The sequence below is a fragment of the Capsicum annuum genome, chromosome 10, assembly GCF_002878395.1.
Source record: "Capsicum annuum cultivar UCD-10X-F1 chromosome 10, UCD10Xv1.1, whole genome shotgun sequence".
In the NCBI taxonomy this organism is placed as follows: Eukaryota; Viridiplantae; Streptophyta; class Magnoliopsida; order Solanales; family Solanaceae; genus Capsicum; species Capsicum annuum.
In genome coordinates, this window is record NC_061120.1 from 96,922,068 (window position 1) to 96,949,689 (window position 27,622).

Here is a 27,622-nt window from a genome sequence, read left to right on the forward strand (position 1 = left end):
ATTTAGACCATTAACTTTAAAAGGCCTTCCTGAAACATTTTTAGCGGCTCTACGCGATGCTAGAAATCTAAATTTCAGAAAATCTCTTATGGGTTCAGTCGAATCCACTCTTGCATATGGCCCTGTTTATTTTAATACTCAGCCAAATTTGTTACTATCTTTAACTGATGTTAATATCCTTCATGCTCTAACTCTAAATATAAAGACTCATGGTTATAACTATGCCCCTGGATCTGAGCTTATTGGTTTGTCTTACCGTATCTATTATCGGCTATTATCTACTTTAAATCCTCGTTGTAAATTAATGGATGATAATACCGATTGTACTCTTCTTATTGAAACTAATTTTATCAAATCTAAAATAACCACCCGCCGGCCTATTCGATGGGATGAGATCGACTTTCCTCCCACTTGGATCTTAAATTCAGTTACTTCCCCAAAACAATTGGCGGAGGAAGTGACTAATTCTGAGTTGACTCATGTAACGCAAAACTCTGATGGACAGATTTGTCTACAGTTTGACAATAGTCTTCCGGTTTATCGAAACTCTTTCTCCGTCTCTCGAAGACTCCCTCAAATTCAGCATATCTCTCCAATAGAACCATCTACTCCACCAGAGTATGGCCCAGCTAGGAACCGCGCTGCATCTTTGCATACTTTAAATTCTACTACACCTAGACATGTAGAAAAGATTAAAATCAACCCCAAAACAAATGTTGTTCAAGATTTTGATAACGAAAATCCTACTCCTTCCGAAATGGAATTTGACATCAACTCTGTTTAGTTATGATTAGACAAGTTATAGATTTTAGTCCTGGTTCCCAGGCACGACGATATATTCAACAAGAATTCTTTCATAAAAAATGGTTAGCGTTTAGGACTTGGTTCTTTGAAACATTTTCTAAAGAGGAACTTCGAAATATTTCTGAAGAATTTTATGAAATGTGTGCCCTGCATAATCAAATCATCTTTTTTGTTCCATGGTTTATGTCTGCATCTCTACCCTCCTACATCAAACTCCTTGAGCGATCCTACCAACACCCTGATGGCACCACTACTCAAGCTCAATATCCTCCTCAATCTTCTTTTATCTTACCCAACAACACAGGTATGACTTTCTCGGCTTTTCAAAAATTTATCAAAGATGATATTGGAAAAATAATAATTTCCGAGATAAATAATCTATTTTCTCAAAATAATTATTTAAGTCTGTATGTAAAGGTTTTGGGTGAACATATCTCCTCTTTAGATACTAAACTCGACGAACTCATTTCATTAGTTAATAAACTCAGTACCCAACCAAACTCTTCCAATACTGCTTCAACGTCCCAAACTCCTGCGGTAGCAGAAGAGATCGTTCTCTCCAAACCCTGCATTCAACGACCTCTAGAAATAGAGGGATTCACTAGAACCTCACCCCTAGACCAACTCGAAACCCTTTTAAATAAAAAATTCTCTGGACTCAATATCCAGCCTTTAACCATGTCTGAAGATAATATCCAAACCATTGAGTCAAATTTTGCCGATCATCTCGCCTCCTCTGATCATCCAGGCGAGATCCTCTCTTCTGAGCTTTATAAGCTCAGAGGACTAATGAAAACACAATCCGGCAAGAAGTTCGCTGACATTCCCCGCATGTCCACCGCCTATTATCCTCGTCCCACTCCTCAAGATGTTCTGATCGAAGAAAGGGATTGGAATCAAACAAACACTTCGTATAGCGGCGATGCTATTTACGAATGGAATATTGATGGTCTTTCTGATCGCCAAATCTCTATTCTAATTCATCGTATGTCTATGTATGCTACTATTTGTCTAGCTACAAAAGCCACTGATAGAAACGCAAAAACTGACCAAACAATCTGTAAAATGATTGTTGCTGGGTTCACTGGCCAACTCCGTGGCTGGTGGGATAATTTCCTAGATGATGCTAAACGCGCCGCCATTTTTGATGCCACCAATGAAAAAGAAGGCAAAGATAATCTTGGTCGCACTCTCGCGGCAGGACGGTCTGATGCCGTTTATACCCTCATGCTGACTATTATTGAACACTTTGGCGGAAGGTTCACTAACCACCATGAAAATATTCGCACTCTTCTTAATGGTTTGAAATGCCGCCATCTTGGCGAATTTCGTTGGTATAAAGATACCTTTCTTAGCCGGGTTATGGATTTACCCGAAAGCAGATACGAACACTGGAAAGCAAAATTCATTGATGGTCTTCCTCCCCTTTTTGCTGAGCGTGTTCGCAAAACTCTTCGCGGATCTTATGGCGAAATCCCCTACGCTGACAAAACTTATGGTCAATTGATCGTAGCCTGTACTCAAGAAGGGTTAGCCCTTTGCAACGAGTTAAAACTGGCTAGACAGATCAAAATTGATAAACTACGCGAAAAAACTCAATTGGGTGATTTCTGCGAGCAATTTGGTATGGAAAAACCCTTAATCCGGAAACCCTACAAAAATTCCAAATATCCCAAATATCAATCCAATCTTCCTCGACGACGTAATAAGGAACAGCGAGAAACTCGAAAATCTTTCCGAAAATCTACTCGATTCGCTAAAAACCATTCAAAACGCGACTTAGCAAAAATTAAATGTTATAAGTGCAATCAATACGGTCATATTTCTCCGAATTGTAAATTGCAAAAATTGAAAACTCTGAATCTTCCTGATGACATTCAGAATCAAGTCTATAATTTATTGTACACTTCTGATTCTGACTCCGATTCAGACTCCACTTCTGAGAATGATTTTCAACTTCCGGATTCTGATGATCACCTCGAAAACACTGATAAATGTGTTGATTGTGATAATCGTGACTGTAATTGTGCTGAAGAAATGTACAAACTTCAAGCCCAATTTGAAGATATTGGCTTACATATGAAAACCATCACTACCGAAAATGTTCTTGAATTGTTAAAAGAAATCACGGACGAAAAGCTTCGTGATAAAATTCTGCATTTAGCTACTCAAAAGTCGTCCTCTTCTGCCTCTAGTTCTACCGTTTCAACACGAGACAGTTTTGAAACTCAGCCTATGGCATACTCTTTGGATGAAGTTCATCGAAGGTTAGCTTTAAGTAAAATTCCTGGTAGAGATACCACTTTTCATGATTTAAAGGTCGAAGTTGAAAAACTAAAACGCGAAATCATTTCGTTAAAACAAGATCAGATAATTACTGATCATCGCATTTCAAAGCTTGAAGAAACCGATTCTTTACATTCTTTTCTAGGGATGTTACAAATTGTTACTGCACACAAATGGTATATCAATTGTACCATTTTAGTCAATAAAGAATTCTTTATCACTAATGTCGCCATGATTGACAGTGGGGCCGACGTTAGTTGTATTCAAGAAGGATTAATCCCTACAAAGTACTTTGAAAAAACTACTCACCTAGTTAAGTCTGCAACTGGACACTCTCTTGACATTAATTATAAACTAACTCATGCCCATATTTGTCGAGATAAGTCTTGTATTCCTCACTTTTTCTTTCTCGTAAAAAATCAGATTTATCCTCCTATTATTTTAGGAACCCCGTTTATAAATGCTATATATCCCTACACTCATATTGACGAAAAGGGATTTAGCGCTACTTATAAAAATCAGCCTATCTCCTATTCTTTTATTACTCAACCCGTCACTCGCGATATTAACGCTCTTATTAATATAAAACAAAAACAACTTAATTTTTTACAATTAGAAGTAATGAGTATTTCTACCCCTGAAATTATAAAATCTGTTAAAATACAAGAGAAATTAAAAACTGTTTCCTCACAATTAATGAATGATATTTGTGCTGACCATCCTAACGCTTTCTGGAGTCGAAAACGGCATATTGTTTCACTTCCCTATGAAGACGGCTTCACTGAAGAAAGAATTCCAACAAAATCTCGACCATGTCAGATGAATGCCGAATTAGTTGAATTCTGTAAAAGAGAGATTGATCATCTCCTGCAAAAGGGTCTCATCAAACCCTCAAAATCTCCTTGGTCTTGTACCGCTTTCTATGTTAATAATGCTGCCAAAAAAGAAAGAGGTACACCTCGGTTAGTCATCAATTATAAACCTCTTAACAAAGTTTTAAAATGGATTCGATATCCTATTCCAAATAAAAAGGATTTACTTTCCCGACTTTATGACGCTAACATATTTTCTAAATTTGATCTAAAATCAGGATATTGGCAAATTCAAATTGATAAATCTCATACTTAATAAAACCGCTTTTAATGTTCCATTTGGTCAGTATGAATGGAACGTTATGCCTTTTGGTCTGAAAAACGCTCCCTCTGAATTTCAGAAAATTATGAATGATATTTTTAATCCATACATGGACTTTATTGTGGTATACATTGATGATATTCTAGTATTCTCCAAAACGCTTGACAATCATTTTAAACATCTGCATATTAGAAAATAAGAGACAAATTATTTAGATAGGATATTATAATTAATTTTGGTGATAATGTTATATGTTATACACGCTATGTTGTCTTCATTTGCTATTGTACTTACATTGAACATTTGATCTCCTATTCTTTGATATCACTAATTCTTAGCTTCTTTATTTAAATTTCAAAAACTACAACAACAATAAAAAAAATTAATATCCTCTCTAATTAAAAATGTAATAAGATAAATGCTAAAAGTAACTAAAAAATGAAATGTCTATAAAGATTCCTTTTCTCTTTTGCAAATATGATCAGAAAAATAATTAAACAATATGATTTGCATTAAACTAAAAAATAACAAAAAAAAAACTTACGATATAAATTCTTCGAATGAATTATGGAAAAGTTAAGAACATGAAAGTAACTTGCAAATAAGTGAAAAAAAGACAATTTAAATTAGATCATAAAATGTTAATTCACAAAAATAGTTTCGACCTAGTTTTTTTCTACTTGATTCGTACTTGATGAGTGGTGAATTTACTACTCATTTACACTTAACATTCGTGCACACTACTATGATTTGAATGTAAAGTGAGATGCATTTGGGGGTTAAATGTACTAATTCTCATATTTTGTAGGTATACAAGTGTTGAGAAGAAAAGAAGCAAACTTGAGCTGAAAAAGATCAAAAAGAAAATTAAAGTGCAAGAGCTGGACAAGCTGAAGAAGGATCGGGATCGAACCCTCAGTTATAAATTGAGATCGCGGTGAGTGCAATCGCGCCAATCTTCCGCGATAGCGTGAGGGTGGAAAATGGCCCAAGGGCAGAAACGTCATTCTGAAAAGCCGACCCCAAATCCCAATTAAGGCTCAAAACCCCTTCACTCTAGAGGCATCATTCTACAACCCTACCTCACATCCTTAGTTTAGGATTTTTGTAATTTCTTGGAGCTTGGAGCAAAATTTGTACTAATATTGAGCTAAGAATATTAGAGTGACTTTTAAATGTCGATTTAACATTACCCATTGAAGATTCATTGAATTCTAAAGTGTGGTTTGCCCTCTCTTTATTTTCTTATGGATAACTTTGACGGAAATATTGGTTTATTTGTGTTTATTATTATTATTATGATTTGATAGATCTACCTCTTGGGATTATGTTTGAATAGGAAGCAATTGTGCATGGGTTGTGATATATTTGTGTGGAATTTAGTTTGTTGATGATGGATTCTATTGTTTCTTGATTGAATAGGTTGGGATTTGTGGGTGAAATCCCCAAATGCCTAAATAGATTTGATGGATGAAAGTTTCAAACTCTAGAAAGCTCAAGGCCATCTTTGAAAAAAGGATTTTGGGTGAACTTTAGGAACCCACATCATTCTTAAAAGAGGAATGTGAAGACCATACAACGATAGACAATTATGTGTGTAGTTTGCTAAATTTTCACTATCTTAGAAATAAGGGTGATTGTGAAGTTAACTATACCAAGGGTATCATCCTAGAAATAGGGATACCCAATTGAGGCATCGGATGACTTTAATTGACACACTCGTTACGTACTTGATAGGGTCAATGAGTGACATCATTGAGGTTTTGTTGAAAAACTAGCCTCAAAGACCTTAGACCTAGCCTACCACATCATCAACAATTAGAATTTGCATTGAATTATCATGTTCTGATGCATAGCTTGCCCCTACAAAAGCATAATTCTAAGATCCATTTTAATTGATTATACTCTAATTATTCTTAGTCTCAAATTAGTCCCTTAGAATTCCAAGAATTACTCTCACATTAGAAAACATTGAAAACCCCCAAACTATTTTGTACCATAGGTTTAAACATAGCAAGCAACTACTATTTCAAACCTACTCAATCGCCACTCATATTATTCCTTGTAGATTCATTCTCGACTCAAGAGTTGGGTAAATATATTGACGACGATCGCCTTGCACTTCAATTGACATATAAGTTGAGCGTTATCAAAATTGGCGCCATTGTAGGGGAACAATTTAGCGTGTTGAGTTAGTTTTGAATTTTATCTTACTTGTTTTGGTTTAAACTTATAAATATTTGATTGTTATTTTCTTTTGTTTCTTCTATTGGGTCCCACTGATCCTTCTTTCGCTGGTAACACTCCTTCTTTGTCATCTCTAGAAGATATTACCAATTCTAAGTTCCGTCGTTCCATTCATTTGTTGACCTAGTTGGTGAAATCTTAGTCACATTAGTTGGGTCTTGCTGGTGTTGCTGTGAGTTCTTTTGAGTACACTAGAGTTGGCCTATTTATGAGGCTGAATCATCCAACCTTTACTGGTTCTAAGGTTGAGAAAGATCCTCAAGAATTCATAAATAAGATAAAGAAGATTCTCCGTGTGATACAACCTTCTGATTTTGGGGGTGTGGAATTAATTGTATACCAGCTGAAGGATGTGGCGTATCAGTGTTATGAGAAATGGGATTAGTCTAGGGGTGAGGATACGGAGTTGGCATTATGGGAGGACTTCTAGAATACTTTTCTGTATCATCTCTTTCCTCAAGAGTTGAGAGAGGCAATGGCTGAGGAGATCGTGAATTTAAATTAAGGCATAATGATTGTGGAAGAGTATGCCTTGAAGTTTCATCAACTGTCACGTCATGCTCCTGAGTTGGTATCTTCTATGAGGGCTCGGATGAGGAAATTTACTTTTGGGTTGTCTCGTGATTTGGTGTTGGAATTCAAGGCTGCCTTATTGAACAATGAAATGGACATCTCTAGGCTTATAGTGCATATGCAATAGGTCAAAGATGAGAAAAAGAAATAAGTCGATATAAGAAAGAAGTAAAGTAAGATATCCCAGTTTTTGGAGTAGGGTGGTGGCCAGGGGAGTAATGGCAAGGATGGCAGGCAGTGGTCTAAGAAGAATTGGGGGAATTTTTGTTCTTATTCTATGGCTAGTGCTCCTTATCCTAAGTCGTCTGGTGACCGCTGCTTTTAGAACAACGGTGGCTTTAAGGCACAATGTACCCAATCTCAGGCCAATGGGGCCCAGTCAGCTTCATCCTATCTCTCTTATCATTTTTATGGTCAGGTGCATCCTGGGGTTTGTGACCTATAGATGAATCGGTGTTTTAGTTTTGGTCAGATTGGTCATATATAGTGGGATTGTCCTTCTAGGGTTTTTTCTAGAGCAAATAAGGTTGCTGTTTCTACTTTTTCAACCCCTACACCAAAGGTTGCCACTTCTAGTTCCGACACTAGTTGAAATTTCCTTTATACTCTTGCCACCCGTCAGGATTTCGAGGTGTCCCCCAATATTGTTATTGGTATGTTAAAACTCGTCTCTTATGATGTATATTATCTATTTGATCCTGGGTATACCCTCTCTTATGTGACCCCCTATGTGGCTATTTGGTTTTGCTCGTGAGTGTATTTTAGATTCTTTTTCTGTGTCTACCCTAGTTGATGACTTTATTGTGACTAGGAGAGGCTATAGGGATTGTATGGTGTCTATCTATGGTAGGGAGACCTTGGTGGATCTGATAGAGCTAGACATGTTAGATTTTGATGTGATTTTGGGGATGTATTGGTTGCACTCATGCTATGTGTCTCTTAATTATTGAACCCAAAGGGTCAGTTTCCAATTCCCAAATGAGCTGGTGCTTGAATGGAGAGGTAGTTCCCTAGTGCCTAAGGGAAGGTTCATTTCTTATCTTAGAGCCCAAAATTGATTTCCAAGAGGTGCCTTTACCATTTAGTGTATGTTAAAGATTCTAGATCCAAAAGTCCTTCTTTGTAATCGGTCTCTGTGGTTCGTGAGTTTCTCGATGAGTTTTCTGATGATCTTCCTGGAGTTCATCCTGATAGGGTAATTGATTTTAGGATTGATCTTCTTTCGGAAACTTGTCCTATCTCTATCCCTCACTATAGAATGGTTCCACCTGAGTTGAAAGAACTCAAGGAACAGTTGAAAGATCTACTAGATAAAGGTTTTATCCGCCCTAGTGTTTCTCCTTGGGGTTCTCCGATTCTCTTTAGCGTAAGAAGAATGGGTCCCTTTGGATGTGTATAGATTACTGTTAATTATATAAGGTGACCGTGAAGAATAAGTATCTGCTTCCTAGGATTGATGATCTCTTTGATCAGCTTCGGGATGCTAAGTGCTTTTCTAAGATTGATCTTCGATCGGGTTACCATCAGTTGAAGATTAGGGAAATGGATATCCCTAAGACTGCCTTCCAAACCCGGTAAGGTCATTTTGAGATTTTAGTGATGTCATTTGGTTTGGCTAATGCCCCGACGATATTTATGGATCTTATGAATCGAGTATTCCATCAGTTTTTAGATTTGTTCATAATTATGTTTATTGATGATATTTTGGTGTATTCTATGAGTAAGAAGGATCATGCCGATCACCTTTGCCTTGTGTTTCAAGCCTGGAAAGATCAGCGGTTGTATGCAAAGTTCTCAAAGTGTGAGTTCTGGTTAAATATTATGACCTATCTGGGTCATGTTATTTCTAGTGAAGGGATCATGGTGATTCCACAAAAAATTGTGGTGGTTAAGAAGTGGCCTAAACCCACGAATCTAACCAACATTTAGAGCTTCTTAGATTTAGCTGTTATTATAGAAGGTTTGTGGATAGTTTCTCTTCTATTGTTGCCCCATTGACTAAGTAACTCAGAAGAAGGTGAAGTTCTTGTAGTCGGATGCTTGTGAGGGTAGTTTCAAGAAGTCGAAAGATAAGTTAACTTCGGCTCCAGTTTTGACTCTACCCCAGGGTACCAAAGGTTTGGCTGTTTATTATGATGCATCCCATATAGGATTTGGTTGTTTGTTGATGCATCATGGTAAGATAGTTGCATATGCTTCTAGGCAGTTGAAGGTGCATAAGAAGAACTATCTGACTCATGATTTGGAGTTGTTGGTTGTGGTTTTTACTTTGAAGATTTAGCATCACTATTTGTATGGGGTCCATGTTGATATCTTCTCTGACGATTCTCTGACCATAAGAGTTTGTAGTATAAGTTCATTTAGAAAAAGTTGAACCTCAGGCAGAGGAGATAACTTGAATTGCTCAAAGACTATGACATGAGTCTTCATTACCATCCAGGTAAAGCTAATGTGGTTACTGATGCTCTTAGCAGGTTATCCATGGGAAGCTTGTTTCATGTGGATGAGGAGAAGCGAGGTTTGGTAAAGGAAATTTGCCATTTGGTTATCCTCGGACTTTGTCTCTTGAATTCTAAAGATGGTGGTGTGATTGTGAAAGAGGTGGCGAAGTCATCTCTTTGTATTGAGGTGAAGAAGAAATAGGTCTTGGACCCTATCTTGATGCAGATCAAGGATAATGTGATCACTAGAAAGTGATGACTTTCGTGGTTGGTGGTGATGGTATCTTGAGGTACCAAGGTAGGTTATGTGTTCCAAATGTTGATGGGCTGCGAGAGAGGATTTTGGCGGAAGCTCATAAGTCAAGGTACACTGTTCATCTTGGTTCTATGAAGATGTATCATGACTTAAAAGAAATTTATTGGTGGAATAACCTGAAGAAGGATGTGGCCAATTTTGTGGCTAAGTGTATAGTTTGTCAATAAGTGAAGGTGGAGCACTTGAGGCCTGGTGGGTTATCTCAAGAGATTGAATTGTCCGTGTGGAAATAGGAAGTAATTAACATGGATTTCGGTACTAATCATGCTCACCTATATCATTGTTTTTGAGTAGGAAGATCGTTGTCAATATATAACCTAACTTGAGTTGTGGTCGAATCCACAAAGAGTGTAACTAGTGTTCGATTCCCATGTATGTTAAAAGCTATTAAGCATTTACCAACAATGTAAAAATAAAGTAAGACATAAATTAAAATGGGGGGGGGGGGGTATGGTTTGAAAGGTTGTTTAAACAAAATCTACTTGAACTACCGATTTAGAGTAGATAAAATTTCAATAGGAGAATAGTCTTGGGATTATGTTATCCTAGGGGCAAATAGTGCATGAGTACATGAGAGTTAAACTCAAACTCTAGTTAATGAATATATGGGTAGGCTAGGTTAAGGGTTTTGATGTTAGTCTTTCAACCAAACACCAAAAATATCACCCATAGATTCTTTTGAATACTCCATGGGTGTGGCAAGCATATCAACCCAAAACCTCAATTGGGCATCCCTATTTCTAGGAAGATTCCTAGAGCATAGCAAATACACCATCCATCCTTATTTCTAAGGCAATGTAAAGGAATAAGCTAACATCTAATTTATTGTTCACGAATACTTGTCACCCACATCTCTCTTTCAAGGATGATATGGGATATAGGAAAATTGGGTCTTTCACCCACAATTTCCAATTTAACAATCAAGTATTAGTGAAACTCAACATCAGCAACCAAGAATTGAAACTGACAATCAAAACCCACACACATTTTCACCCTATTCAAACATTACCCCAAGTTGATGTTTTTAGCTACTCATGAAAATAAGGAAAAGAGAATTACCCAAATTGACATTCATTTCCTCCATTGAAAATAAAGCAAGAGTAATCCCAAAATTCCAATCTCAAATTACAACTAAAAATATCTTTTTGGCGATTTAATAACAATTGTTTCTTCTCACTAAGTGGAAATTTTTCTCTCTATGATAGCTTCAAAGTAGTTGGAAGATGCCCCAAGAATGTGTACGGATATACCATTTTGTGGGAATTTGGTTTAGTTGTGTGAATTGACACTTCTACCCCCAGGACTTTTAGTCACCCTATCATGATCGCGATCTTCTGATCATGATCGCGTAGAATTGTATCATGGTTGCTTCACTTAAGGTCTTCTAATCTCTGATTAATTAACCATGATTGCGACTATGAGGATTGTGATCACGGTAATTAAGGCCTCCGGTTCTCCATCTTTTGTCCCGTTTTGCCTAGTTCCCTTGACTTTCAACTTGATTTCTATTTATTTTTATCATTGGACCTGCATTATCACAGACACCACAAATTAATGCATTTCGATAGGAAATTAGGCTCACATACATAATTTTAGCCATAGTAGTGTATGAATTTGGCTGTCTATGAGTGGTAAATTTGCCACTCATCAACACCCTCAACTTAAACCTTTGCTTGTTCTCAATTAACACTACTTTTCTTTACTCGATGAGACCACGTAATTATACGCCCACTCATACAACCAAATGATCACAATGATTTCAAACTAAATTACCACCAACAAGTAGCTCTCAAGCATGGTCAAAGCTATTCTCACAATTCCCCTCAACATAAAGTGCAATCTCAAAGATGCAAAAGACTTTAAAAGAAAAATAATGCAATAATCACTAACTCTCTAGACATGACTCTCCATCGATAGCAAATCAACTACACTCCTTTTCCTCATTTTTGGAAGATGACAATTTCACCTGCCTCAATTTGTCTATATACCTCCTCACAGAAAGGAAATCCCACACACCAAATTATCTATCATGCAACACGAGATTTAAGTGCAAACACTCACTCTTACAAAGAATCTCTCAATGTAAACGAGTATCATACCATATACTTGCCCTTATTTTCAATCACTACTACATTGAATACACTTTTTTGGAGACCTCGAAGGACTTTTTCAAGCTTGTAATGTAGGCTCGGGCAAAGGGTATGATATCATTTGGGAAAAAAGCTACTACACCCTACTCAAACATCTACATCACGCTATTCAATCAAACTTTTGACCATGGGTCACTTTATTTGTTTCCAACTTCACACATGCCTACTTGCACTACCTCAATTAACCCATCTCCTTGAAAGTATTTTCTTCTCATTCATTTATTTTGTGCAATTTATGTTTTTACTTCTTTTGATGATTCCTTTCTTTTTCACTTTTTTCACTTGCTTAGATTTTAGACATTCACTTACACTACCATGGCCCATGGTCACCTCTTCCACGATTTACCACCCTCAACTTAGGCATTTAGCCTCAAGTTACATTTTTAAGTTCAAGGAGGGTTGGGTTCATAAGAGGGATAAAATTCAAGTGGTTCAAGGCTAAAGTACAAAGGCTCAAAATGGGTAACTAGGGATACTATTCTATGTACAGATAGGATATTTAGGCTAAAATGGGTTCCTATGCTTACAAAGAACGCCTAAGATTATTTCATCAATCAAGCATACTCACTATTAGCCTTGAGAGACTTAAAAGACAAGTTCTAGATGATAGAATCAAGCATGAGAGTTAAATAACAACGCTCACTGCACATGACATGCTAACTTTTCAAGGAGCCTCAATTGCATTTCCTACTAGAGAAAAAATGAGGCATTTACCATATACTATAAACTAAGGAATTTAGATTCACAATAAGAGGTAAAGCATTGTTACAAAATTATTCACATCCATACCCTTGGTTTTCAAAAAAAATTTGGACGAGGAAGGGTGCTTACTTTGCATTTATACCATGCAAAGTTTGTTATTGATGGCACAAAACTAATAAGTCATCTCACATTTTGGCTCTCATATGGAAAAATCAGATGGCTACTCAAAATTCACCATAGGTATAAGGGCAATCTCAAACTCCGATGATATAGGTACTTAGATTTCCCCTGTATCTATGGATTAAAACCCAAGTATGACTATTTTCCCTTAAGAATATTGTCACTCAGTCTATCAGAGGGAAAGGTTCATCAAAAATAAATCAAAAGAAGCAAAAAAATCTCTATGCTTGGGGAGACTTTAGATTACTAGACCCGAACACAAATGTTAACACACACCCAAATTAAATGGTTGAAGTGTCCTCATTGTAGCATATAAAAGAATAAGGGTTATAAAGGGCTCCCTTAGGCTGCAACTTACAATTTTATGGATTACCACAATTGTGATAGGATTTGCCACCATCACAAGACCGCAATTACAATCCACGTATCGCAATCGCGATAACTAAGATCGACTTTCCCCTATTTTTTCTCTATTTTTTTGCACAACTGCCAATTTTCCAACACTATTTTCCCCCTGCTTTTCAGACTTCCAACTTTTGTCAAAACACATACAAAACATCAAAAATAAAAAAAAGTGTGTAACCGATGGGTTGCCTCCCATCAAGTTCCTAATTTAATGCCGTGGCACGATGCTCCTTTATCAATATTGAGTATTTTTGAAATGCAGCAACTCTAACTTGGCTGCCCCACGGCCTCCTACATTGTAGTGTTTCAACCATTGCCCGTTACTACAAATATCCTTTTCTCGTGGTCCTCTAATTTGATAGCACCACTAGGGTAAACACTCAAAATCACAAAGGGACCCAACCGCTTAGAACGAAGTTTCCTCGCAAAAAGCTTCAAATGAAAGTTTTCGAGAAATACACTATCTCCCTTATGAAATTCTTACCTTAGGATCTTAGCATCAAGCCATTTTTTTTATTTCTCCTTATAAAGTGGAACTTTCATAGGCCTTGAGTCTGAAATTGTCCTACTCATGAAGTTTATTGACCCTTGACTCATAAGCTTCTTCCTAATTCATATTTAACTTTTTTAAAGCCCACAAATCTTTATGCCCAATCTCAACAGGCAAGTGACATGCCTTTTCGAACATTAATTGGTAATGAGACATGCCAATTGGAGTTTTATAGGCCGTCCTATACACCCAAAGTGCCTCATCAAGTTGCCTTGCCTAATTAGTTCGGACTACATTTATGGTCTTCTCAAGTATAACTTTGATTTCCTGATTGAACACTTTGACCTGACCACTTTTTTAAGGGTGATATAGGGTTGCAACTTTATGTCTCACCCCATATTTATCAAGAAGAGACCAAATAACCTGGTTGTAAAAGTGTGAGCCTCTATTACTAATAATGTCACGCGGCGTTCCAAACCTTGTAAAAATGCATTTCTTTTAGAAGAAAGTGACATTTTTGCTCTTATTATTCGGAACTCATTTGGAGACATAATCATCCGCCACCAATATATATTTGTTACCAAATAAAATCATAAAAGGTCCCATAAAATCAACCTCCCACACGTCGAAAAGTTCAACTTTATGATTGGGCCTAAGGGGCATTTCATGTCTTCTCGAGATGCTACCTTACATTTGACATTAATGACATGATTTGAACCACATGATGGCATCTCTATGAATGGTAGGATAATAATAACCACATTGAATAACTGTCCCCCATGGTAACTATCGAAAGGGGAGGAATGACATGCTTCAAGGATGTCTTTCATTTCTACTTCCTTAACACAACATCGAATCATACCATCCGCGCACTCCCAAAATAGAAAGGGTTCATCCTTAAAATATTTATTTACACCGAATAAGAACCACTTTATTTGATGATGGCTAATTTTCTCGAGGATTACTCCATTCACCACATAATTAGCATAGTCAGCAAACCACAATGTAATTTTCCCTGAGATTGAAATGAATAGCTCATTGAGAAAAGTGTTATCAATCTCAACTCACCATGCTTTTCATGATTATTCTCAAGGCGCAAAAGATGGTCGACCACTTACTTTTCGCAACCCTTTCAATCCTTTACCTCAAAATAAAATCTTGCAAAAGTACGATCTATCTAATTAAGCATAGCTTAGCTTCTTTCTTCGCCATGAGGTATTTAAGGGCGGCATGATTCATGTACACCAACACTTTCATGCCCAACAAATAGGCGTAAAACTTCTCGAAAGCATATACCACCGCCAATAATTCTTGCTCCATAAACGTGAATTACGATAAGAATCATTCAAGGTCTTGCTCGCATAGATCAAATAAAATAAATATTCTTTGCGTTGACCTAACACCGCCCTTAATAAAATTCTGCTTGCATCACACGTCACTTCAAATGGAGACGACTAATTTGGGGCCATAATAATGGGAGCAGATATAAGAAACTCTTTGAGATAATTAAAGGACTTTAAGCATGCATCATCAAAATTAAATTATGCCTCATTTTTGAGGAATTTGCTCATTGGATGAGCTATTTTGAGAAATCCCTAATAAATTGCCGATGAAACCCGGCGTGCCCTAGGAAACTCCAAACACCATTTATAGAAGTGGAAGGAGGTAATTTGGGAATGACCTGTACCTTGGCTTTATCAAATTATACCCTTTCTCAAGATTTTGTGGCCCAAAATGATCCTCTCCTTGACCATCAAATGATATTTCTCCCAATTGAGGACAAGGTTTGTTTTTACACATCTCTTAAGTACCTTAGTTAGATGCTCAAGGCATGACTCAAATGAGTTTATCACTATCGAGAAATCATTCATGAAAACTTCTATCGAATCCTCAACCATATATGCAAAAATTGATAACATAAACTATTGGAATGTTGTCTGTGCGTTGCACAAACCAAAGAGCTTCTGCTTAATGTGAATCTACCACAGGGAAACGTGAATGTTGTATTTTCTTGGTCTTTTGGGGTAATAAAAATTTGCTTGTGCCCCGAATAACCATCTTGAAAGCAATACTACCCCACTCGACGAACCTATCTAGCATTTGATCCATAAAGGGCATAGGAAAGTGGTCATTCTTGGTCCAGAAATTCAAATTGTGGTAGTCTATAATACCCTTCACCCCATGACCTCTCTGATGGGAACAAGGTCATTCTTTTTATTCATAACTACCATAATGTCACCTTTCATTGGAACAAATTGCACTAGGCTTACCCACGTGCTATTGAATATTGGATAGATGAATCCCGCGTCAAGCCATTTTATAATTTCATTCTTCACCACCTCTGAATGGGTTGATTTAGCCTTATTTGATATTCCACACTTGGTACATGATATATTTCTAGCTTAAGTTGTGGGAACAAATATTGGGAGCTATGTTTATGATATCCGCAATTGTCCATCTGATGGCTCGAATGAACTTTTTCACTACTAATTTCAAAGCCTTAACTTGGTAGGGTTTGAGATCACTTAAAATAGTGATAGGAAAAGTGTCACATCTCCCAGAATGCATATTAAAGGTAGGTCGACAACGACTTTAAATCAATTTAAGGTGGCTCAAAGATGGATGGCTTTGCGGGTGGACTTTCACAATTTTTTAGATTAAGGTCCAACTTTACCAAGTTCTTAGTATAAGATCCAAGTCCCATTAAATATGAAACCACTTCATCGAATGCTTCAACTTCATCACATTCATAATTCCACAATACTTCCACTAATGGGTCATTCACCAAACTCACATCAACATAATTCGACATCTCATCATTGATGGCATCGATCACCAAAATTACTTACAAGTCTATTGGTTGTTTCATGAACTTGCATACATTGAAAAATACCTTTTCATCATTTAGGCAAAATATCATTTAGCCATACTCTACATCCACCAATGCGCTCCCAGTTGCTAAAAAGGCCTTTCGGGGATAATATGAATTTCATGGTCTAATGCACAATCAAGGATCATGAAGTTGGCCGAGAAGATGAACCAATCGACTTTAACTGGAACATTATGAAGTATACCAATAGATTTCTTAGTTTAGTCGGCCATTAGTAATCTCATTATGGTAGGTTGCGGTTTCCTAACCCTATCTTATGAAATATGGCATTAAATTAACACTCACCCCAAGGTGACACAAGGCCTTTGCAAACTTGAACATTTTGATGGTGCATGGGATTGTGAAAGCTATGAGGTCTTTCTTCTTTTCCGCTATCGTGCTTGATATAATTGCACTATATTGATGAGTCACTTCTATTGTCTCATCCTATACAAGCCTCTTTTTGGAGACTAATTCCTTCATAAAATTAGCATACCCCGACATTTCTTACAAGGCTTCTATCAAAGGAATATTGATGGAGAGGTTTCTAATTTATCAAGAAAAATTTTAAACTTGGAATTTCCCTTTTTTCTTGGTCCGTTGAGGGAAAGGAGGAGGAATTACAATTGGTGGCATGGAGACAATTTGGAATTCTTTCACCTTTGAATTTTCAATGATAAATTCATTTGTCTTTAACTCATTATCATCCGACCTCTTTCTTATCACATTTTTTTGCTTATGATATTTCTCAACGGGGTCATTATTAAACTCCATGCCCTTGCCAAGATTTTTCCCACTTAGAGTGACAATAACATTTGTTACATACCACTCGATATCTCTTTATTTTGTCTTTCCATAAGGTACGCCGATATTTGATTCAATTTTGCCTCTAGTTGTTTGATGGTGGTTGAATGAGACTCTACTATTTTGTGTAACTAGGAGAAGTAACTCCTCATTTCCCTCACCATCGTGTCAGTCCCCTCGACTCCTATCAAAATTCAGGATAAAATATCTTCATTAATGTACCTCTCTATTTTGAATAAAGACATGTTCTGGTTCTTATTTTTCTAACCTTAATTCCCACCTTGCTTTTGAGAAGCAACATGGAAATCATCTGAATAATTTGGTAACAATCCTATCTTTTCATCAAGTGCCTCCTCTTCTGCATCTTTACATGCCATAATATCCCTTGCATCTATAGTGTTGACTCTTTCAATGGAGGTTCCTATCATATGTTTTGTAAGAAGTTCAAGGTGTGACATCACTTTGATCATATTTGCATCTATCTCCTTTTTTTTATCTTGATACACAAAGGACGATGAGGGAGCCCCCCGACCACTTCAGCATCCTTTGTGTGCCAGCTCCTAGCTAGACTAGCCATTTGATCTATCACACTTGATGCAACTCTATAAGGCAATTTATTAAGGGATCAACCGGATGCATTGTCCATTATGGATTTGTTAACTTGATCTAACGCATGATAGAATATTTAGAGAAGCATCTTCTTCGACACCTCGTGGTTAGGACACTTTACAAGGTTGTCCTTAAATATCTCCCATACTTCATATAAAGGCTCTTCATTGAATTAATGATAATTTATGATTTCATCATGCAATTGTAACATCTTTGAAGGTGGGAATTATCGATCTAAGAAAGCATCCTTAAGTTTGACTCATAATGTGATGAACCCGGCGGGTAGATATCTTAACCACAAGACCACTTTACCTGTTAGAGAGAATAGAAAAAGCGTCAACCAAATAGATTCTTGTGTGATATGGGAAAAATCAAATGATGAGCATATTTCCACAAAGTTCCTCAAATAGAGGTTGACATCTTCATGCGGTTGACCCCCAAAAAAACCCTTCATATGGGTAAAGTGGAGCATGACACTTTTGATATAAAATATTCCATTTCCCTTGGTAGGGGGAATATGGATAGCACTAGCATGCTCCTCGTCACCAAGATAATCCATAACTTCAACATGTTCATATGATGGATCGTGGATGATCCCTTCTTTGCTCATAGTTATTTGGAAGAAATAATAATTACCTAATTAAAAATAAAAAACAACAACAAAGGTGAAATACGACATCGTGGATGATCCCTTCTTTGCTCATAGTTATTTGGAAGAAATCATTCACTCTCTAGCAATGATGCCATTTTGATCACACTCACCTATACCATTATTTTGGTGTAGGATGATCATTGTATTATTTTCAATATAATAACCTGACTTGAGTTGGGGTCGAATCCAAAAGGAGTGTAACTAGTGTTCGATTCCTATGTATGTTAAAAGCTACTAAGTATTTACCCTCAATGTAAAAATAAAGTAAGACATAAATTAAAATTGGAGGGTATAGTTTGAAAGGTTGTTTAAACAAAATCTGCTTGAACTACCAATTTAGAGCAACAATTGTAGATAAAATTTCAATAGGAGAATAGCCTTGGGATTATATTTTTCTAAGGGAAAATAGTGCATGAGTACATGAGAGTTAAACTCAAACTCTAGTTAATGAATATATAGGTAGACTAGGTTAGGGGTTTTGATATTAGTCTTTCAACCAAGCACCAAAAGTATCACCCATAGATTCTTTTGAATACCCTATGAGTGTGGCAAGAAAATCAACCCGAAAACTCAATTGGGCATCCCTATTTCTAGGAAGATGCCTAAGACCCAAATTCACCATCCATCCTTATTTCTAAGACAATGTGAAGGAATAAGATAACATCTAATTTATTGTTCACTAATATGTTTCACCCACATCCCTCTTTCAAGGATGATGTGGGATTTAGGAAAATTGGGCTTTCACCCATAATTTCCAATTCAACAATGAAGTATTAGTGAAACCCAACATCATCAATCAAGAATTAAAACTAACAATCAAAACCCATACAAATTTGCACCCTATTCAAACATAACCTCAACTTGATTTTTTTAGATACTTATGAAAATAGGGAAAAGAGAATTAATTAAATTGACATTCAGTTCCTCCATTGAAAATAAAGAAAGAGTAATCCCAAAATTCTAATCTCAAATTCTAAATATCTTTATTGAGATTTAATTACAATTATTTCTTCTCACTAAGTGGAAATTTTTCTCTCTATGATAGCTTCAAAGTAGTTAGAAAATGCCCCAAAAATATGTATGGGTTTGCCATTTTATAGAATTTGGTTCAGCTGTGTGAATAGACACTTTTGTTCCCAGAACATTTAGCCACCCTATTGCAATCACAATCTTCTGATCATGATCGCACTTCCGCAATCGTGTAAAATCTTATCGTGATCACATCACTTGAGAGTCTTCTGATCTCTAACTGATTTACCACGATCACAACTCTGAGGATCATTGTAATTGAGGGCCTCCTATTCTCCAACTTTTGTCCCTTTTTGACTAGTTCCCTTGCTTTTTAGCTTGATTTCTTTTTATTTTCATCATAGGACCTATATTATCATAAATATTAGAAATTAACACATTTCGATAGGAAATTAGGCTCACATACATAATTTTAGCCATAGTAGTATATGTATTTAGCTGTCTATGAGTGTTAAATTTTCCACTTATCAGTTACTGGTGTTTTTTAGTCTCGCCATCAGTTTGATTCTATTTGGGTCATCATGGATAGGATGACCAAGTCTGCTCACTTTATTCCCGTGAGGACTGATTAGTTAGTAGAGGATTACACTAATCTCTTCATTGAAGATATCGTGAAGTTTCATGGTGTTATAGTTTCCATCATGTCTAATTAAGGTACTCAATTCTCATCTTACTTTTGGCGTTCCTTTCAGTGAGGTTTGGGGAGTAAGGTGAACCTTAGCTCCACTTTACTCTCGCAAATAGACGGACAAGAAAATAGGATGGTTCATACTTTGGAGGATATGATAAGGTATTGTTTGATTGATTTTGGTGGTAGTTGGGTTAACCATTTACCTCTCATTGAGTTTGCGTACAATAATAGTTATTACCCGAGCATTAGGATGGCTCCTTTTGAGGCTTTGTATGATAGAAGGTGTAGGTCTCCCATTGAGTGGTTTGAGGTTGGTGAGAATAAGTTGTATGGTTCTGACTTAGTTCACTAAGCTTTGGAGAAGGTGAAGGTAATTCAGGATAGACTTAAGACCACCCAAAGTCACCAAAAGTCCTATACGGATATGAGGCAAAGAGATTTGGAGTTTGATGTGGTTGATTTGGTGTTCTTAAAGATGTCTTCGATGAAGGGAGTGATGCATTTTGAAAGAAATAGAAGCTCAGTCCCCGTTATGTTGGTCCATACCATATTTTTAGGAAAGTAGGCAATATATCTTATGAATTGGAATTGCCTTTGAGTTTTAGTTTTATTCATCCAGTCTTCCATGTTTTGATATTGAAGAAGTGCGTATTTGATCCTTCCTTGGTTGTTTCTTTGGAGAGTGTAGGTGTCTTAGATTCCTTATTGTATAAGAAAGTTCTAATTGAGATTTTAGATCGGTAATTTTGCTAATTGCGAGCAAAGGACGTGACTTCGGTAAAGGTTCTATGGAGGAACCAAAAGCTTGAAGGATCTACTTTGGAAGATGAGGAGGACATAAAGCCCAAATACCTATTCTTGTTTCCCACTTCGGATAATTACGCATGCAGTATATGTATTCCTTACCACCTTTGTTTTATGTCTTTGTTAAAGGTAAGTGTAGTTGTGTTTGGAGTCAAATAGTGCTAATAAATGCCTTGTCCTATTATTCTAGGACAAATGATCCTAAGAAGGGGAGTATGCGAAATCTTAGTCCTTGAGAATTTCTAAAATTTTATCCTCACACAGCCTAGACTATGACTCCTTCTTACGAGTCGTAGGAAGTCTTAATGAGTCATAGGATCATAATCGTAGCCTAACTAGTGTGTGGGTCTAAGTTTCCTACCTTGATTATGAGTGGCTTCCAACAAGTCATAAAGACTCTATACGAATCGCATAGTATAAATTATAGGGTGGTTAGTGTGAGGCCCAAATGGTTCTGTCTTAGATACAAATTGAACCCTACAAGTCCTGGAGGAACAATACGAGTCATCTAAAGTGAGTCTTAGGGTCAACAGTATGTGTTCCCCATGACAGTGTCTTCACAATGACTCATGGTAATGACCCGTGAGATGTCTCAATGAGATATTATGAGACCTGTAACGACTAGCGATAATTTTTTAACTTTTAAGTTGAGGGAACTTTGGACAATTCCCTTCTTACCTAATTAAAACTCACGTCTGTAAAGCATTTAATGGGGTTGTTTCTTATTCATAATGCCATCAAAACACACTCTCTTATCTCTGAGATCCCTAAGGTCAAGATACTTAGGGTTTCCAAGAAGTAGGTTATCCAAGGACTCAAGAGTTGATTTCTCTCCATAAATCATGGTGTTTCAGGTATGTTACTCTTCCCCAATTCCTATTATGTGAAAAACATATATTTAAATGGTCTAATTGGATGGTTTTTAATATGGATTTCAATATAGTTGAGAGTTTTGGAATGATTGATCCTTAGATTATTTTCCCATGATTTATTTTACACTGTTTATGCTTTATTAATGGTTTTAAACTTGAAGGGTTCATGGGTATGGTGAATAAACTAAGGGGCCATGATTTTCCCTAAATTTGACGCTTTGAAATTGGAGTTTATTTTGAATAATTGTATTCTCTCAATCCATTTGAGTAAATGTCCTTGAGTTGAGAAATTGTCTCTTGTTTGACTTACTTACCTATGATAATGCATTGCATAAATGGTAAACCAATGATCATGGATTTTGAAGGCTTTGTTAGCTATAAGTTGATTTAATGAACAGGGGGGTCAAGGCATTCCCCCAAGTTAATGTGATTGTTATGGCATAGAGATAATCTTACAAGTGTTAGGATATGATGATACTCCCGGTGTTCCTTAACATTTGGTTCTTTTGTAAATAAATGGGTTATGTCAAACTTGCTTTTAATTGGGATTTAATGGGGGTTGTGTAGATATACCGTGAAAGTGAAGGTCTCGAGGGACCGATACTGAAAACCACGGTTGCTGATGTAGGGGTTCTAAATGACTGGGAGATTCGAGTCCTTTTTATTGTATGTTCAGGAGGTTCGATTCCCCCATGTTATTGATGGTGTTCTTAAGTCATTCTTGGTATGTGCCGAGAGGTTTGAGTCTTCCAAAGTTTATATAATATATGTGATTATTCTCTGGGTTGCATGGCCACACGTACTAGGACCTTCCATCTAGGGATGATTGGACCCATATAGTCCGTTGGTGCCTTGTCATGCCGGTTATGCTGCACGGTCCAGGTTAATGATTTTGAAGAACATGATAAGCCTTGTTCCTTACCCCAATATATTAATTATATATGTATATGATGATGTTCACATGGTTTTGAATTGTATTTGACTTGGCATTATCTTATCCTTTATCCCAAGTTACATGCAAGTGTTTAACCCACTAACCATCTCCAAACGGTGTTTCCCCATGCGATGCAAAAACCAGAGACACTTCTACTTTTTTGTGTAGGGTTAGGTGGATCAGCTTGATTCGTCAGTCATTGGTGGTAAGGTGATGAGCTTCCATTCTCTAGAAGACTTGGTCATTTCATTATGTTTCCATTCATAGACTATAATTGACAGTTCACATTATCAGTAACATTGTCATTGTTAGGATCAGGGGCATGTCCCGACTTAAATTTGTTATCAGTATTGTTTAGAAGCTTTGTGGATATTGTTGTGGTTGGGAATTGTCGGTTGGCATTTCATAAACTTTGAGTTTTATCAACTTTATTTTGTTATTTGTTCGGAATTTAGCCATTGTTAGAGTATTATATTTCCATTGACTAGGCAAAGGGGGTGTCTCCGGTCCCTAGTGGACTTGAGATACCTGTCATGCCAGGCCCTGATTTGGATCGTGACAACTATCCTCCTTTATTATAAATACAGATATAAAATAAATATGAAATAATATAAAATAATTTAATAATCAACAAAATATTTTTTGTAGTAAGATTTCAAGTGGCTAGTTATCAATATTCCACTTGTCATAATTTTAGGCTAGACTATCCTGCTTTATTATATATATAGATTGGAGACAATTTATATTTCTAGAACTTCTTAAACTGTTAAAAAAATATAAAATAATCCATAACTATTTTTAATTAAAAAAAGAAAAGTTAACTTTTCAAAAATCACAACTCCCTTCTCTCCTTTCAAATGTCTTACCTCTCTTTCTAAAAAAGCCACCATCCAACCACTGCTGTTAATCATCGACAACAAATTGACGCAATATCATCCTTCAAAATTTTTATCCTCCGACAACAACAATTTCAAGTACTTCATCATTCTTTTTTGACTTTCAACCATTAATTTCTGTCTTTTCACAGGTAAAGACTTTTTTTTTTGGTTTCCTAAAAAATTAGGGTTTTTTAGTTATGAAGAAAAGAGAAGAATTTGAGTTAACTTCTCTTCTTTTGTGGATTAATAGTTTTAATATTTGTTTCTTAAAAATGAAATGAGAATTCAAGAAACTCCTGATTTATGGTATTTCTTCTCTTAATATGGTGATTAATGTAAAGGTGGTATCTGTTCTGAATGAAATATATTTTTTATTGTTATTGTAGTTCTTATTCTTGAATATTATTGTAATAACGGTGAAACTTGAATTTTAAATTTTTTTGGAGACATCTATTGTGACTAAATCCAAAAATTATTGATTTTATTGGTTTAAGTGAATACTTACTTAAACAACCGTTGATTTGTTGGTGTTTGTTGTAATTTCTTAGAGTTTGTTGTTGTTTGTGTTTGTTAGTGTTGTTTGGTGTGTCTTGTTGTTGGTGTTGGTGTTATATATGTAAATGTTTGTAAATGTTCTCGGTGTTGATGTTGGTGTATTGATAAATATTGGTGTTGTTGATTTTGTTGTGTTGTTGTATTCATAAATATTGATAAATAATAATGTTTTTGGTATTAATGTATTTGTAAATATTGGTGTGTGTTGGTGTTTGTGTTAATTTATTTGTGTTGTTGTTGGTGTAATGGTGAATGTTGGTGTTGTTGTATTGATAAATATTGGTGTTGGTGTATTGATAAATGATGGTATAATTGTTGGTGCTCTTGTAGATATATGTATATATTTATGTGGTAAAAATATTATTAATATTGATAAATTTTGCTATTGATTTGATTTTTTCAACAAATGACTCATCTGTAGCAAGATGATTCATCTTTTGAAAAAAAGATAACAATTCTTCCAATAGATAACTCATATGTGCAACAGATAGGTCATCTGTTGTATGAAATCATAATAGTTATTACAATAAATGACTGTCAAGATTGTTTCGACTTCTTTCAATAAATGGGTCATCTGTTGGAAGAATCAAAATAGTACTGGGTATACTGTTTTGATTTCATCCAACAGATTATTCACTATTGCAATAGATTAACCATTTGTTGGAAGAAATAAAAACAGTTTCAATACTATTTTGATTTCTTCCAAAAGATGACCCATCTGTTGCGACATATCATCTATCTTTTGGAAGAAACCAAAACAGTATTGCAACTGTTTTTGTTTCTTTCAACAAATCAGTCATCTTTTGTAACAAATGACTCATCTTTTGGAACTATTATTTTACTAGATTGTACTTATTAGATTCACTGTTATCCTTTTTTAAATGATGCATAAATCAATTATAATATTTTTTTATTTCCCTCTTATTTGTAGATAAAATGACTTCCAAAAGAAAAGAAAGTAAATCAACTCCAAAAAAGGAAGAAGTAAAGTAGCTAGGCTACATTCACCGCTAGATGAGCTTGTTGTACAAGCAATATCTCAATCAAGAGAAGTCCCCTGTCAATAAGCTTTAAGTATAGAAAAAGAGAAGAAAAAAGTGAATGTGAATAAAGTAGAAAGATGTGAAGAATCTGGAGATTTAAATAAAGATAAAAAAGGAGATGATGAAAGTGACGGAGCTGAGAAAGATAAAGAGGAAAGTGATGAAAATGAAAAGAAAGTAGAAGTAGATAAAGTAAGGTATGGAGAAGGTGATTAAGTAGAAAAAAATGATAAGAATCATGAAAAAGAAGAAGATAAAGGAGAAGAAGAGGAAGATAAAAGTGATAAAAATGAACATGAGCAAGAGAAAAACTTCACAAGATATATTGAATTTAGATAAAAAAAGGTCAACATGATCTAAATGCTAATATTGATCCTAATAGTACTTCCACTAAAGAGTTTGTCAAAACCTTTGTATTGATAATTTTTCTATGAGAATAAAGTGTAATGGTTCCACATATTTAACTAGTGATTATGTAGTAAAATCAGCCATGGAAAAATATTTTGACACCTTCAGAAAAATATTTGGAAAATAAAAATTGAATGCTTATTTCAGGAACAACTGCTTTAAGTAATATGTTGATTTATCGGAGGACAACAATGCTCATTTTCAAATGACCATGGTGTGATCTTCTCAAACGTAGATTTATATGCGAAAATAAAGATAAGATGGATGAGGTGTAAATAAATAACTGTGGCATGCCATTTTATTTTGGTTGGAGGGAGTTTGCCATAGTTACTAGACTAATATATTATCCCCATTCTCAACCTATACCTATTGTAAATCAAAAAAACATCCCACACATTAAAAACAGCAACAAAAAAGGGAGCTAAGACTGTCAAAAAATTCTCAAAAGGTAAGTCATGGTGATGACTTAGTGTCCCTTGTTGGTCCAAGCTTCAAAAACACAAATTTGATTGAAAAGTTGAATGGTTAAAAACTTTCAAAGAATACAAGCAATCATTGTGCTTGGTTTGATTTGTATATAATATTCTTTGGACGAGTTACATTAACAACAACATACCACTTAATTTAATAAAGTTCTTCGAGAATCTGGAGGCATTTAACAACTATTTTTGTGGTCATGAAAGATTCAAAATGTCTGTCAAATATTTGTTGACTCTGTTAATGCTAAAAGCAATCAACTTCTATAGCTTTTCATGAGCTTTTATGATAATTATTTTTTATGTTTTATTTTTTTTTATTTAGTAATATTTTTGCTTTATTGACATAATTTTTATAAGCTTGGACATTTGAAGTCTTTCCTCATCTCAGACAATAAGTGAATGGCTACCAAGAAGAAGTTTCATGTCTAAGAATTCTGAGATCGTTATCAGTTAAAAATGACAAAAAAATAAAATTTCTTGATCTTTACACCCCCGAAAAAGCAATAAGTTTAATTTTGATCAACTTTTTATTTTAATTAATGATTAATTTTAATGATTTAATCACCATTCTAATATATGTACTGATTTATTTTAGATTGTTCATTTGCGGACTATCCCAACTAATTGAAAGTTAAAGATGTCATGTCTTGTTACTTTACAGTCTGTAAAATTTATCAGATCCTACGATAATTGATAGAATAAAAAAGAAATTGGCTAGAGCAACAACCATCAAAAGAAAAACACTTAGGGAGGGTAAGCATAATCTTGATGATGTTATTGTTGATGGTATTTCTGTTGGTGTTGTTGATGGTGCTACTAGTGGTATTAGCGGTGGTGATGGTGCTGCTGTTGGGGTTGGTGGTGCCCTCATGTAGTTTTTGAAACATGAAATAAACAAGATTATGGTCATATTTGTTTTGCTGATTGTGGTGGTAAATATACTCCTTTAAGTGGGCATACTACAAATTTCTCACTTATAATGGATATACAATCATTTGGAAGTATTGCCTCTCCTAGCTTATGTTATGCATGCAAATGTCAAGAGTGCAAGAAAAAATATAATGGAGTGACTAATGCTCCTAATATATTGACTGCTATTATAAAAAAAAATTGATACATAGGAGGGGTGTCATTCAATCAAAAAAGATTCCAAATTCATTCACTCCATTAGAGGTTAAGAGAATAAAGAAAGTAATTTTAAATATATTATCAAATATCAAACAAAAAAATTACAACTCTCCTTTCTTGCACTGTCTAGCAATATACAAGGGCCACAAGCGAACAACATGTCCTAAAGAAGGTGAATATTTACAAGATTATGAGTTCC

At 35.5% G+C, this 27,622-nt stretch overlaps 1 protein-coding gene across 1 annotated transcript; it reads left to right on the forward strand.

Moving 5' to 3' along the window:
* The first annotated feature begins 1,482 nt into the window (after positions 1-1,482).
* LOC124887758 lies at positions 1,483-27,170 on the forward strand. Its single transcript, XM_047397674.1, has 5 exons — positions 1,483-1,721; positions 1,881-2,717; positions 3,126-3,266; positions 3,828-4,042; positions 26,974-27,170. The coding sequence occupies exons 1-5, from the start codon at positions 1,483-1,485 to the stop codon at positions 27,168-27,170; spliced, it is 1,629 nt and encodes a 542-aa protein (XP_047253630.1).
* The last annotated feature ends 452 nt before the right edge of the window (positions 27,171-27,622 follow it).

Bases quoted from the DNA above. Each gene is read 5' to 3' on its own strand.
- LOC124887758 (XM_047397674.1), top strand. From the start codon at position 1,483: ATGTCTGAAGATAATATCCAAACCATTGAGTCAAATTTTGCCGATCAT. The intron at 2,718-3,125 runs TTCTGACTCCGA...TGATTTAAAGGT, and splicing joins AATTTATTGTACACTTCTGA to CGAAGTTGAAAAACTAAAAC. The intron at 3,267-3,827 runs GTATATCAATTG...CGCTTTCTGGAG, and splicing joins ATTGTTACTGCACACAAATG to TCGAAAACGGCATATTGTTT.